This window comes from Melanaphis sacchari, unplaced genomic scaffold (assembly GCF_002803265.2).
Source record: "Melanaphis sacchari strain LSU unplaced genomic scaffold, SCAv2.0 Contig32_pilon_pilon, whole genome shotgun sequence".
NCBI lineage: Eukaryota > Metazoa > Arthropoda > Insecta > Hemiptera > Aphididae > Melanaphis > Melanaphis sacchari.
Window position 1 is genome coordinate 193715 of NW_020271199.1, and position 14738 is coordinate 208452.

At 27.3% G+C, this 14738-nt stretch overlaps 1 protein-coding gene across 1 annotated transcript in view; it reads right to left on the reverse strand.

Annotated features, from left to right (window-relative positions):
- Positions 1 to 953: 953 nt before the first annotated feature.
- LOC112596514 (protein glass-like) overlaps positions 954 to 14738 on the reverse strand; it is a 62037-nt gene continuing 48252 nt past the window's right edge. Inside the window, exon 5 of the mRNA XM_025342231.1 lies at positions 954 to 1702. Coding sequence (XP_025198016.1) covers positions 1506 to 1702 — 197 coding nt within the window. The 3' untranslated portion in view covers positions 954 to 1505. The remainder of the gene's footprint in view (positions 1703 to 14738) is intronic.

Below are 14738 nucleotides of genomic sequence, written 5' to 3' on the forward strand. Positions count from 1 at the left end.
TATCCATGTATACATGTATTTATTTTAAGTGGTATCAAAAATAAATTTATTTTCATGATTATATTCATGGAAAATTTATTAATTTTATTTACATTAAAAATAAGACAGATAATCAATTAATTTCCTGAAATATAAATTATACTCAAATAAAAATACAATAAGTTAATAAGTAAATGTTATTATTAAAATTTTGGTTTTTATAATTAATTCAATTGTATAAGACTGTAGAGCTAGAATATGTGAAGGCAATATATATATTGCTATATACGCCATAGTGGTATGCATTATTTTTTATTGTATTTCGCAGTAATTTATACATATTCCACGATAAAGAATATTTATTCTGATTAGTAAAATAGGTAACAATAATATCAAGACAAATACAGTAAAACATACTTCTATGAATATTTAGTTAGGTATAAGATTTGTGAGCTGTAGATTATAATTTAATCTGTATTGCTATTGCAGTAAATGTTATACCATTGGTATAGCTTAACATTTTTTTTAATACGTTTTTCTTAATAAACATTATTAAAATAGATTCAAAGGTTTAAATACAAAGAAGAAAATTTGAATGCGGTTTCAATGCCAATGCAGATAACGACGCATTTGTTTTATTCAATTTTCCAAATGACAATTGAAACGAAATGTGTTAAAATGATAAGTTTGTTTATTCAACAAAACAAAATTGTCGTAAATTACATAAACATCAAACAAAATACATATTATAAATACATTAAAAATTGTTATTAATTAAGAAAAGCTAGACAATACAGGTAACTATTTAGGGTAAAAAAAAATAATAATATAATAATAATGATAATAGTAATAATAATAATAATAATAATAATGATAATAAATACGTAAATAAATAATATGGAAACATTTGTATGAAAACAAGAACACAGCTATTATATGTTATATGATACATATAATAATTATTAAAAGCATGTTCATAATGATATATATGATATAACTATATTTATACTCATTGATCTTATACTTAGCATAAGACTTGTGTTTATTATATATTACAAATACACAATATTAAGTATTATAATATGAATTATATAAATTAATTTAAGAAATACATGCCATACATGGCGTCGCACGTCGTCGCATGTACAATTTAATAAAATATTATGATACACTATGTACACACAGCGACTACGATTTATATTTATTTCAATATAACGACAATAATAATAATAATACTAATAATAATTAATTATAATGATTTACCATTGACCATTGAAGTTGGAAAAACTTTGTAAACAATGAAGTTTAAAAATAAAGAAACAGAAGAAACGATAAGACACTTATATACATATTTAGTATAATATATAAGTATATATTCATGTAAATGTATAACGATGTAATGTAAAAGTGGATACAGGTGCGAATTATAATATAGTGTTACATGCGCGACAATTATTATACACATTTTTTTTTGTTTTTATTTTTTTTTTTTTGTGTGTGTGTGTGTGGTGAAGTGGGTGGTTGGCTTACGTGAGATTTCCCGACCGGAAATCAGTGTGTTGCGTTTCCTTGTGCCTGCGGAGATCGACTTTACGTTGAAAAGCACGACCGCACAGGTCGCATGCAAACGGTTTATACCCAGTATGCTTCCGGCTATGCGTAATTAGATTTGACGACTGGCTGAACGCTTTGCCGCACACTTGACATTTGTGCGGTTTCTCACCTGTAAACCGAATAACGTATAAGACATTTACTTAATGAAATATAAATTTCAATAACATTGTACATATATATATATATTAATGGTAAATGGTAATTTTATAGACGGAAATCTCCTGAGTAGCGACTGGAGTATACGTTAATTTATTTAATGAAATATTCTTGGCAACATTTTATCATTACATGATGAATATATATGATAAATTTAATATTGATCAAAACAATGTATAGTCAAAGTGACTCTCATAATCTTAGATTTTGTCCAGTAATTCGGATTCTGAAATTTACTCATTAATGCGTAATATAAAGAGACGAATATATATAAATATTTAATATAGGACTATAAAACTCACAATTTACAAATCGCATTATTAAAATAATTATATACTTAAAAACTTGACTTCAAATCTATAAATTATCGACGTATAGTTTATTGAACCTTTTAAATCGATTTTATTAGTTTAAAATACAGTGAAACATAATTTAGATCGTAAAAATAAACATTAATTATGTAGTATCTATACCAATATATTACCAAATGCTAGACAAATAAGTTGTAAATAATGACATAATGACATATTTTTTTATTCTAAAATAAAACACAGTATATATTATGTTATATAGTTACATGCTTAATGCTTATCTATCTGTTTAGTACATTTATTTGGGGGAATAAATATGGAATATACTGTATGTCTATATATTTATCTGCTAATTTGCTAACCCTAAATTAACCGATAACGATAAGTAGGTATAGCTTTATATATTTTTATTTAAATAATATGAAAATATATATACAGAGTATTTATTTATTTATAAATGTGATAAATTTTGAATATCATAAACACAGTATTCACTATTTACTATCAATTTTATCAAAAAGGTATTAATAATTGATTTAACAAAAATAAAACTATCCAAAAATATTTTTGAGATAAATTAGTAATTACTACAACTAACGACTAAAATATTATTGAATAATTTTTTTAATAACTAAAAAAATAAAAAAATTAAAAAAAAAATCCATTTTCCCAAGATTTACATTTTTGTATGTAGTACCTATTAGTTTTTACTATGATAAGACAATATATTATATTATATTGTCCTACATTTAAGATTTTAGTAAAAAGTATTAAAAGCATAATGATAATACATTTGTTTTTTTTAAATCATTTAAGTGCTTTAACAATATAGTAAGTGCGTATTATGATGAGAAAAGCGATGTGGTAATAAATAAAATGTATAAAAAGAAATACATTTTTCCTGTACCTACTTTATGCAGAGTGCACAAAATTTCACTATTTTTTGCTAAACTTTAAAAGATTATTTGTGTTAAACATTAAATATTCATACGTATTATTTACTTAGAAAACTATTCTTTATCACAATTTTAAACCATAAAACAAGTTTAATATAGCCATTCTTGTGCATAAAAAATTAGGATTTAGGTTTACAACGCAAATAAAATAATAGAAAACTGCGCGAATGTGATAATACTTTTTGCAATAATTTAATGCGTATAGTTATACTTAAAAGTATCTATAAAATGTGAGAAAACTATATTTTATAAGATACATACATAAAGTTATATATTTGTGTACAATAATAATAAGTGAAATATACAGTATATATTATATATTATACTGAGTGTTAGTAGTACTGAAAATTAAATTATATAATATATATATATATATATGTGTGTGTGTACAAAATTACAAGTTTTTGACCTAAAATACACAAAATGGATAAGTAGATCAGCTGGTAGAGTATCGGTATGGTTAAGTTATTGGTATTTAAAATGTCGCATGAAAACAGGACTTTGAATATTTAAAAAAAGTAAAAATATAAGGAGATATTTCTTGATTATATTAGGGTCTCTCAAAGAAAACATCTATGAGCTAGTGTTCCTATTTTTATTATAGTTGCCAACTCAGTTACCAATATAAGTAGATTATCACAAATAATAAGCTTCGTTACTATAGTGGATGATATATTATGTTTTCCTTAAAATTTATGGTCCGCATAATTATAATACTCTTTAATCTGATCTCGAAATTTTAACCACTTGGGTATAATGGTAAGTATTTAATGGTAGTAGTTAATGGTTAAGTATCTTAGCGTTTATGTAGACAAATTCCATGTCATGACTTTCTCTTATATTCACTAAATTAAAATTCTTTATTTTCTAGATATAGATCATTTTAGACATTGATTACTTTTTCAGAAAAAGTATGCTAGAAAAGTACTGATGCTATCGTCTTACCCGCTACGTAATGCGGACGTGCACTTTATTATATTTATTTGGTGCTTAAATGGCACCTTATATAGTTCCTTTTCAACATTAACTTACACGACCTTTACCTTTAGTCTAGAAATCATTCTCTTTTTCATATATCTACCAATAAACTCTATATCTCTTTTGATCATTTAAATAATCATGCCTATGGTCTTATTATATATAAATTTAATATATTTGTATTAGTTATATAAGTATTAATTACCTATGTATATTGGGTTAGTAGTGTAATATCGTCTTATTTAAATTAATTTTATCTATTTATTTCTAATTTTTTTTTGTATAGGAATATATTATATTTATATTGTTATAGTTACTGTAAATAATATTTATTTGTTTTTAAAACTTTCGTTTGGCATTTGTTATTGTTAATTAAATAAATAAATATTGAATTTCATTAGGTTAGGTGCAGCAATTTCAAAATAAAATAATTTATTATTTAATTTAATGTTTATTTTTAGTAAGTACCTATTCAATGTTAATATCCATCCTTTATATTTTTATGTTTACTTTGGCGCCACAGCGGGCACTATTATACAAGTAACTACTTTTATATACATACACTATACACACATATGTTTATATATATATACAACGATGAGTGATCCCTGTTTAAAAATCACTTGTAGTTTTATCAACAACATAATATTTACGACGAAAACATCCATCAAATCGTTGTATAAAATAGTATGAAATTACATTTTCGTAAGTAAAAATAAGATTACTTTTTTTTTTTTTATATCTATACTATTTTACAACGTACCTACCTTTATACCATACATACGTATGTTCTACGAATAATCGCGGTAACCGTGAATAAAAACCAAATCCATAATAATATATTATTATATGTCCATGTGATTCGTTATACAGTTATCCCGCAAAAGTTTACATGACGTTGAATGAAAACACACACACACATATTATATCTATACTCTGTTTTGTATGGATATGGCCGTGACATATTTATACTGATTGATGATTTCAAGGAAGTGTATCACACACAGGGCCCTATTTAATAGAACTGCTCAACCCTCGTGTCGAGCTTATAACATTCTTACATCGCTTCGTATGTATATTATATATATACACTACCGTGTATATATAGGTACAGATATGTAAGGTTATGATCAAATCAAAATTAACAATTTTATTATAGTTAAAATAAAACTCTAGAACATTCTAAAAGGTGATCTATATAATATATATTATATTAAAATCTTTGAAAATAAAATAAATATTTCTTAAATATATTACATTGTATAATACATATGATATATATATATATATATATACCTCTTTGTTAATTGTTAATTAAATTTATAATACGGTTAAATTATAAAATAATAATATATCGTTATATTTTCATAACTATTATAGTCACTTAAAAATAAGTGTAGTTTTCTTAAGCCAATACCAAAATGATATGCGTAACTAAAATATTTTTTTTTAGTTATTACATGAGAAAAAAAAGTTAATTATATATATAAATAAAATGAATATGCGTATTTTGATTATGGAACTTACAGAAAATTGTTTTCTTATAATATTGTTTGCTTACATTTGGTCCCAAAACAATGTGCTGTAGGTATAGTATAATTTTTATTATATTATCTTAATATCTAAATGATAATATCTATATAGTGATTATTAGTAATTGAAAACACTTAAATTACTAATTAGTATTACTAGTTAAGTCACACTAAGAATTGCATCGTCAAAACAGCACGCTTATAACAATGAATACAATGTATATAAACGCTTATGAGTTATGACAGTATAATATTATAGTGTGTCTTTTGTAAAATATTTTAAAGCTTGCAATAAGATTAGGTAAAAACTAACAGAAATAATTACGATTGAACGCAATATTTACCAATTTTAAGCAGTATACCGATCCCGTTTTAGCATGTAACGTGTTCAATTTTTAATTATTATCAACACAATAATACACATTATCTATTGATAATTGATGATGACTTATATTTACAGATGATTTGTGTTTAATAAAATAATATACCACACGTTCACTCGTATGTAAATTCAATAGATAAATAGAACATATATAAATATAGCATCTCTTCTACATTTCGGCATACAAATAAGCGTATATATTATTTTGTGTAGACCGCGGAGGATGCGGTGACGACGTGCTCGATCCTGCGGAGGTATTCGACGGCCCGGGGATTTTCGCGTTTGCCGCACATCCATTATATATATATATATATATTATTTTACATATACACACACACACACACATATATATATATATGTATAAGTATAGGCAACGGTGGCGGTGGCGGCGGCGTGATTGAACGGTATATAGCAGCTCCTAATGAAGTTCTCTTAGGCCGAAACCGTTACCATGGTTACGATTACGGACGCCTTTCTGCAGCCACCTCCACCGCCGTCGTCGCAGCATCCCGCCATCTGCACCTCCGCCGCGCCGTCGCCGTCACCACCACCTCCACCACCGCCACCACCACCACAACTACCACAACTACTACACCGCGCCCGTTCTTCGTCATTTTCGCGACGCATGCCGAACAAAAACGGTTTGCGCACACACACGCGCGAGCAAATTACACGCAGTTTACAAGTCGGAGCGGTTGTGTGCGCGCGATTGAGCGTGCGTGTGTGTGCTTGCGTACGTGTGTGAGCTCTCGGCTGAATGGGTGGAGCCGGTGCGCGGCCAATCACTGCACCCAACCGAGGTTTCTATTATTGCCACTGCGCTGCAGCCCGCCGTTCACCCGTGTCACGCCGCCTCGCCGCCGCCGCTGTCGCCGCAGCGCACCACCGACAGTCGCCCACCCCGTACAGCGTTTCGACCCGCCGCCGATATTTCGTAATATTATATTATTATATTGCTATCGTATGTGAACGCAGATAACGGCCCCGAGGGAATATCCGTCGCACATTGTATATATACAATATATATGATAATAATATGTATAATATATTATAGAGGTCACTGCAGGTTGTATAATAACAATGTTTATAGCTAGAACTTTAAAATAATAATGCAGTTGTTCCTATTTTGTGTGTGTGTGTGTGTGTGTGTGTGAACGATGATATTATGTACAATGTAGGTACCTACAAGCGACAGAGGTGTGATATATTATAGGTACCGTCATAATATTATAGCTGTGACGACTTACCTATAATAGATATGAATATATCTTTGAAAAAGTGGAATCGGGAGAGGGTCGAAGTAGACTATCTTACACTGATAAAAAATCATCATTGTCGTACAAGAGCGCGAAACGGATAATATGTATGATAATATATATGATGAATAATAGAAAACCGCGGTGAAAAAACCACTTGAGTTATAGTGTTGTGAACTGCGAGAATATTCTAGGCGTGAATGAGATTATAAAACTTCATATAAGTATACATTCTCCTATAAACTGTTATAGAGAAGAATAAACTCATTCACATAGGTATGAATATTTTTATTATGTTCAACAAGACGGAGCAAAAATGCTATCGTTTGTCATAATTCAAACATTATAATAATATATTTTTATATATTTTCTATACATAGTAATTTATTATTTACTTGAATGTAATAATGAAATAAACTTGGAATTCTACTTTATTATCTATAACAATAATAATTTAACCAAAATTATAAATTGATTGGAATGTATAAAAAAGAAAATTTTCTCTAGAATATATTTATATATACAAGAATATTTGCGAGAGTGCAATTTTATAACGCCTACATATATCTAATTAAACTTATAAAGTTTTAAAAGTTTTTCAGGCTAAATGAGAAAAGTGTTAAATTTTACTATAAGCAGCGCAGGTATAGGTAATAATAAATAGTTTAGATAATATTCGTCATCAGATATTGACTTCAAACTGCACTCCGCTGAAAAGTGCAAGATCATATACTAAACTTATATAAATGTGTTCACAATTAATATATGATTATTAATTATTTATTTTGACATAAAATAGGTAATGTATAATATGTATACGTAATTAGGGTAGTTGAGTTTTCATCAATACCTCGGTACCTATACTAGCAAATGTTGTATAATAATAATATAACATTATAATATGTTAAATACACGTATAACGTATCTAATATTATGTATATTTGTATGTGTCTAATATGTTTATGCATATATATAATATACAGAGACAGTAGAAGCTTTAATATTATATATTCCTATATTGTGTAAATGCAGAATCCCAAACCAAGAGCCACTTTGGAATGCGAAATATAGGTTTCCCCCAGGGGCTTACCACAACGCTTACGGTATGTATATAAATGTGTAGTGTGTGTGTGTAGAACAAGCCATACTTTATAGTTATAGGTATGATTATCAAGGAGGCAGCCATATGTACTCGTGAAACCGATCATTTTACAAAAACCTCCGGAGTAAAATTATTATAAATCGAGTCGTTTTTACGAAAAACGTATTATCCATTTTTTACCACGAAGCACACGGTATATTATATCATCTATATTATATCGTGTATATTATGAATACATATAAATAATCTAATAAATTACTTTACGCTGTATATGCTGTAGGTATTATTGTTAGTTGTTAAATGATATTTTTTGTTACCAAAAAGTCGGTAAAAATAGCTCGTGACGTAGAAAATATACCAAAGCGGAACGTGATTTATATTTGTGTTTATAATAAGCATATTATAACACTAGGTATATGTAATACTAACATAATAAAATATTATATGATATAGGTACCAATAATCAAAAATAAAATATGTACCTATCTATTAAACTAGTAGGTATAAGATATGTCTATAGAGTTGTTAGTATCATAAAAACGCAGTGTACCTATATATTACCTAAATACCAACAGTAGGATAATAAAATAAATAACAATATTGTATCATAAAATTATACTACATTATATTCCTATATACTAGTTTCTAAACATCCAACACATTGTGATACTATATATTATGTTCAGTACTGCTAAAGTGCTACTAAAATATAATATAATATATGTATATTATTTGTTCCTATTCCATAGATATTTATGATTTTACGGTCACACTATAATAAATATAATTTTATATATTTGTGAATTTATAATATTATATTCACGTGTCTATGCGTGCACAATGTGCTATTATTGATTATACAACGTGCACGATTTACATAATACATACATATAATTATACAACACGATATGCATTTTTAAGTTTTTTGGCAACAGAATCGCCAGATATTTTTTTAGTTGTGCATAAATTATAACATATATAGTAGCAAAAAATTGATATATTCAAAAGTATTTTCATTGAAATTTTCGGTAATACCCAATACAGACTACACTTTAGATAACAGTTGAATGTTACCGAGTTTTCAACCAAAATAACCAAACAAATAAACGATCGAGACTGTATATTAAGTAATACGATATCCACAAAATGGACTTACTGTAGAAACTATATTATTATTATAAAGAAATAATTGAAAAAATGAGTATAATAAATTTGTTTAGCAGAACCGTGTAAGTGATATTTTCAGTAATAAATAAAATAACCAGCATCAAATAATGTATTATATTAATATTATTTTAGATTCTAGCAAAGTGCTGAACGTATTGATTTTACAATAATATGTGTTTTTTTTTTATGTGTATATGTTTGTCATCACATTTCGAGGCAATAAAAATACTTCGATTTTCAATTTAGGGGATAGTTCTTAGTAGGAAATTAAATCTGATTTAACTAACTTGGAATCATGAAAATTTACTAACTATATATAATTTTGTACTGAAAATGTTTTTAAATCTTTAATTTTAATAGTAAAGATTTGAAAATTTAATATAATATTTGTCATAAATAATGTATATATTAAAACTAAGAATCTAAATAATATTGTACCTAACTATCTATAAATTATATTTATGACTATAACAATAATTATAAAATAACTTTAACGTTTTCAGAAAAAAAAAAAAGAAAAGTAATATTAAAAAAAAATTACTCTAATATAAAAATATCAAAAAACATATAATAGAATGAACTTGGTGACAGAATAATGTTTCTGCTAAGAATCGTTTTTCGTATATCTATTATTAAATTAAAATTGAACACATTCTTTACAGTGATCTACTTGCCCATCTTTTTATCAATTTTTTTTTTTTACAGTAAAATAAGTAAATACATAAATATATTGTGTATACCAGAAAATGAAAAACAAATATACAACTTATTATAATTAAAAAAAGTATATTTACACAGATCATATAGTTATTCAAATATCTATAAACACTATGTATGAAGGGTGGTTAATATCCATAAAAGTTAGAATAGATAGGTGCACGAAAAACATAATAGTATTCGGAGAAAAAGGGAGAGACGTGTAATTTAATGTTAGAATAGATCTGCAAATGCATCTAATATCATTGAGGATATAAAGTGCACGCCCTCATTTGGTCGACAAAACAATAGCATCAACCAACATATTTCGTACAAAAAATAAATAATAACTAAAATTATTTATCTAACCTAGCTAAATAAAAATGTTATAAAGATACCACTCTACATTCAAGTATATTTTACGTAAATTATAGTATCCGGTAATTTAATATTATGTGAACTGATTGGTATTATTTATTTTCTTAAAAATCTTGAAACTTTTAAAGATTTGCCATTGGAAGTTAATATTTATATGAAGCTCAAAATTCAATGACGGGTAAAAATGAATGCAGAGATCTTTACAAACAAAAATACTGCGGTCAATAACGTTTCTATTAATCACCAAAACGATTTTACACTCTTAACTTCATGAATACATATATATTGTATGAATATTGAACAGATAATAAAAACTGACTATGTAATCAGCATATTTTATTATTTTATATGCTGCAGTCGTTTGTCCAGGCATTACAAAGTCGACATATTTTTATCTGAATTATAACTCAAAAAAAAGCATGAATATTAATTGAAACTGTTATTTAACATCTACAACTAAAATTTACAAATTTTATATTAAAACTGCAGAAATCAGCAATAACACTAATAAAAGTTTATAATAACTAGAAATGCATGAAAATAATAAACTAGTTGTAAAAATAAACAAATTATTTAATAATAATAGGCTCAAAATTAGCCGTAGTATGAGGTTTATATATGGATTAATTATATTATGACAAACATGAAATAAATAAGTTATAAGTAAACACATTGTTGTCCAATAACCAAATTTATGGAGACCAGAAACAAATGTTCAACTTTCCAGTTTCTGGAAAATCCGAATGAAAAATCTATGTTATTTTCAGATTTTAATGAATTAATATTTTATTTTTAAAATTTAAAGTACTTAAATTAATGAAATTTAACAACTAAATACAATTTTAACTTAATGTATGATAGCGAATTTGTAGTTGATGGTCCTACAACAATAGTGTTGATATTTGTAAATATTATTGTGCTATAGAGATAATTAATTGTAGGTATTATTTGCTTGTATATATATTATATATATATTTAATAAAAAATTTCCTTAGCCAAAAAATTGATGAATTCCTAATAGATTTTTCAGATGATAAAAGTATGTAATGTATTAAAAATGAATTAATAATTTTTAGTTTATTTAAACTTATCTGAAAACTGAATTAGGTATACTGTAATTATTTTTAAATAAGCTAAAATATGTTAATTTAAATAAAAAAGTTGATAAAAATATTTCAAATATATTTTGTGGAATTTTAACTTATCAGTAAGTTCATTCAATTTTTACATTAATATTTTATACTATAGTTATGCCACTCTCGTAAAAATTGATATCTAACATTTTAAGCTCATATGCATATATTCATTTAAAAAATATGGTTTTATATTGTCATGGATAAATTAAGTGATAATATTAATTTTATTTTGGAATAAAACTAACGCTAAAATTATTTCAAATACAAAACAATAAAGCTGCTTGAATGATAACATTTCTTGTACAATATACGATATTTTACTACCTAATAATATATATATATAATATAGTATTATTAAATGTCATAATGACAAATTGATAGAAACGTTGAATCGAGGTACGCGATAGGCGGTAAAAAAATACCACGTTGGAAATTCTCGGAAAAGATTTATAAAAAAAAAAAATGTTAAGGCCCGGGTAGATAAAAAACGGTGTGTGTAAAAACGATTGCACAGCAGTTCAAATAAAACGCTGCGAACAAAGTAAATAGCATAAACATACTTATATAAAATAGGCACACGTGCTATGAATTTATATATATATATATATACACACACATACACAATATACAGGTATTTATATAATATCATAAGGGTAGTGGGCTGATGTTGGTTAGGGAGGGTATTGCCTGTATGAGCGCCACGTATTCGTGAAACGTGTGCACACGTTTGCAATCGGACACAAAGTAAAAAAAGCACATCGTTTAAACCGGCAAGGGGGTAGCGATCGGGCCTTAGTTGAAACGAGAGTGGTAGTATATAATACATAAATTAGTGTGCGTCTGTGTATATATGTGTAGCGTGTTATACGCGCGGACGTTGATTGATTCCGAGCCAAGATTTCCATTATACAGATCAACGAGCACGCGTTTTTCTCACCTCGTCCCTTCACTCTCCTGCTACCGTAGTTTTGCACTACACCCACCCTCGAGACCCGTACCACATATCAATAAATACCTATAGGTATATACGGATACACGCGCTCCGTCGAGACCGCCGTTCCGATTGCTTTATACATGCGCGTGTATACAGCATTCGGTTCAGTAATAAAGTCCTGGGATTTTTAAATGTGTTCATCGTCTTATCAAATTCCGTACGTGCCCGACATTCCCTCCATCTTATATCTTATTTATCAAACAGTCGTCAATATATCAGCTCCCGGATTCGTCTCGCACAACACTATATAGGGTATCCCGGAGGACTTATATAGATTACGTAATGTAGATCCGCGCGTGCGGCTATATATTATATATCAATTTGTCGATTTTTTTTTCTGCTTTTTCACTTTTACCGCTTACCTCAAACGTCTTATACACACCGCGCACCGCACCGTCATTCATATACGAGTATAATATTATTAATATATAAGTGCTTAGACTTACCGTATATTATACTACGGTACTAAAACATGGTATGAGTAGTTTTATTATTATTAAACACATAATTAATGTGAGCATGCGTATACTATATATACTGATATACACAGTTAATAATAGCGTCTCTTAACGTGATAAATATGAACAGTCATTGCTTAAAATTTTGATTTTCACATTATTAAAAACTCCCCGTCTCGATTTGCGGCTAAAAATATGCGTCAAACAATTAATATTCCGAGTGGCTATATCTTAGATATATTATAATATAAATATGTTCTTAAAATTAAATTATGTTTTCACCGATCATAAATTACAATCTTGTGTTATTTTTTTTTTTATAAAAGTCAATAAACTATACTCGTTCTAGTAATCTAGAGGCGTAGATATATTTATACGGAATGGAATGATCGGAAAAACTTAAATATAGGTTTCTTTAAGGTTTAAAATTCTAAGTAATTAAGAAGCTATGTTCGCATCTAGCAATACTAATTCAATAATGCTTGTATTTAATGTATTTTTTTAATTCAAACGAATAAAATCTAAAAAAAATTATTGGATGTTTTTAAGTTATTAAATCTATTACAACGTTTTAAAAGTGTATAGACAGAATTAAAATACATGTTTTAAGTAAAATAGGATAAAATTACGTTCTCTCTAATATGATGGTTTCAAATTTATTATGATAAATATATATTAAAAAATAGCTGTTCACGTTCGAAGATTAGACGGTTTTCAAAATGTATGTAGTTCTGATTTAGTTAGATTGAGTATATAGTAAATAAAGATCTAAATGCACCAAAAGATGTAAAGTAAGTAATTTTAATTTAGTCAATCAAAATGAACTAAGATATTTTATTATATGTATGTAGAAATATATAAAATAGAAATAATTCACAAATCTTCATATTATTACATATTTGTATTATAATATTATCTTCTATATTAATAAAGGCAATGTTTTTGTATAAGTGTGATTCCATCTCAACCAAGTTGATTGCATAATTATGGTGTTAGAACTTGGCACAGTAGATATTCAAAAATATGTATTTTGAAATATAATTTTAAAATTTTACATTTTGAAGAGAGTGCTTACGTAATACATAGTGATTTATTTTCAACTAAAAATGAATATATTTTTTATTATTATAGAGTTACTGTTGGTTATAGAAAATGCGGTTTTATGAATACTACCAATAATGCCTTATTATAGATCGACGATACAGAATCTATTCTACTCAAAGGGTCTCTTCGATACATCACCTATACACGTGCTTATTATAATACAATTATTATATTGTAAATCATAAAGTGACGTGTGCGATTTGGCAGACGTACGCTGTTGTACTGCAGCGGCTGAGAGCAATATACGCGCAGACTTTGGAGATTTGATCGAACCCTTCAAACGCCGCAAAGGATATATGTATATATATATATTTAATATTATTACTTATTATATAAGAAGACATATAGTCAAATTAAACTATTAAACCGCCTCCGACGCGGGAGCGGCGTTTATTATGATTTATGTGTTCCAATAAAAGTCGTCGTCGCACGCGTACACACGCACGGCCACCACTGCGCCTGCAAACACGAAGTCATTTCAGACCGGCACTTAACGCTCTCTCGTATTTTATATAATACGTCTTGGGTGCGATATTATT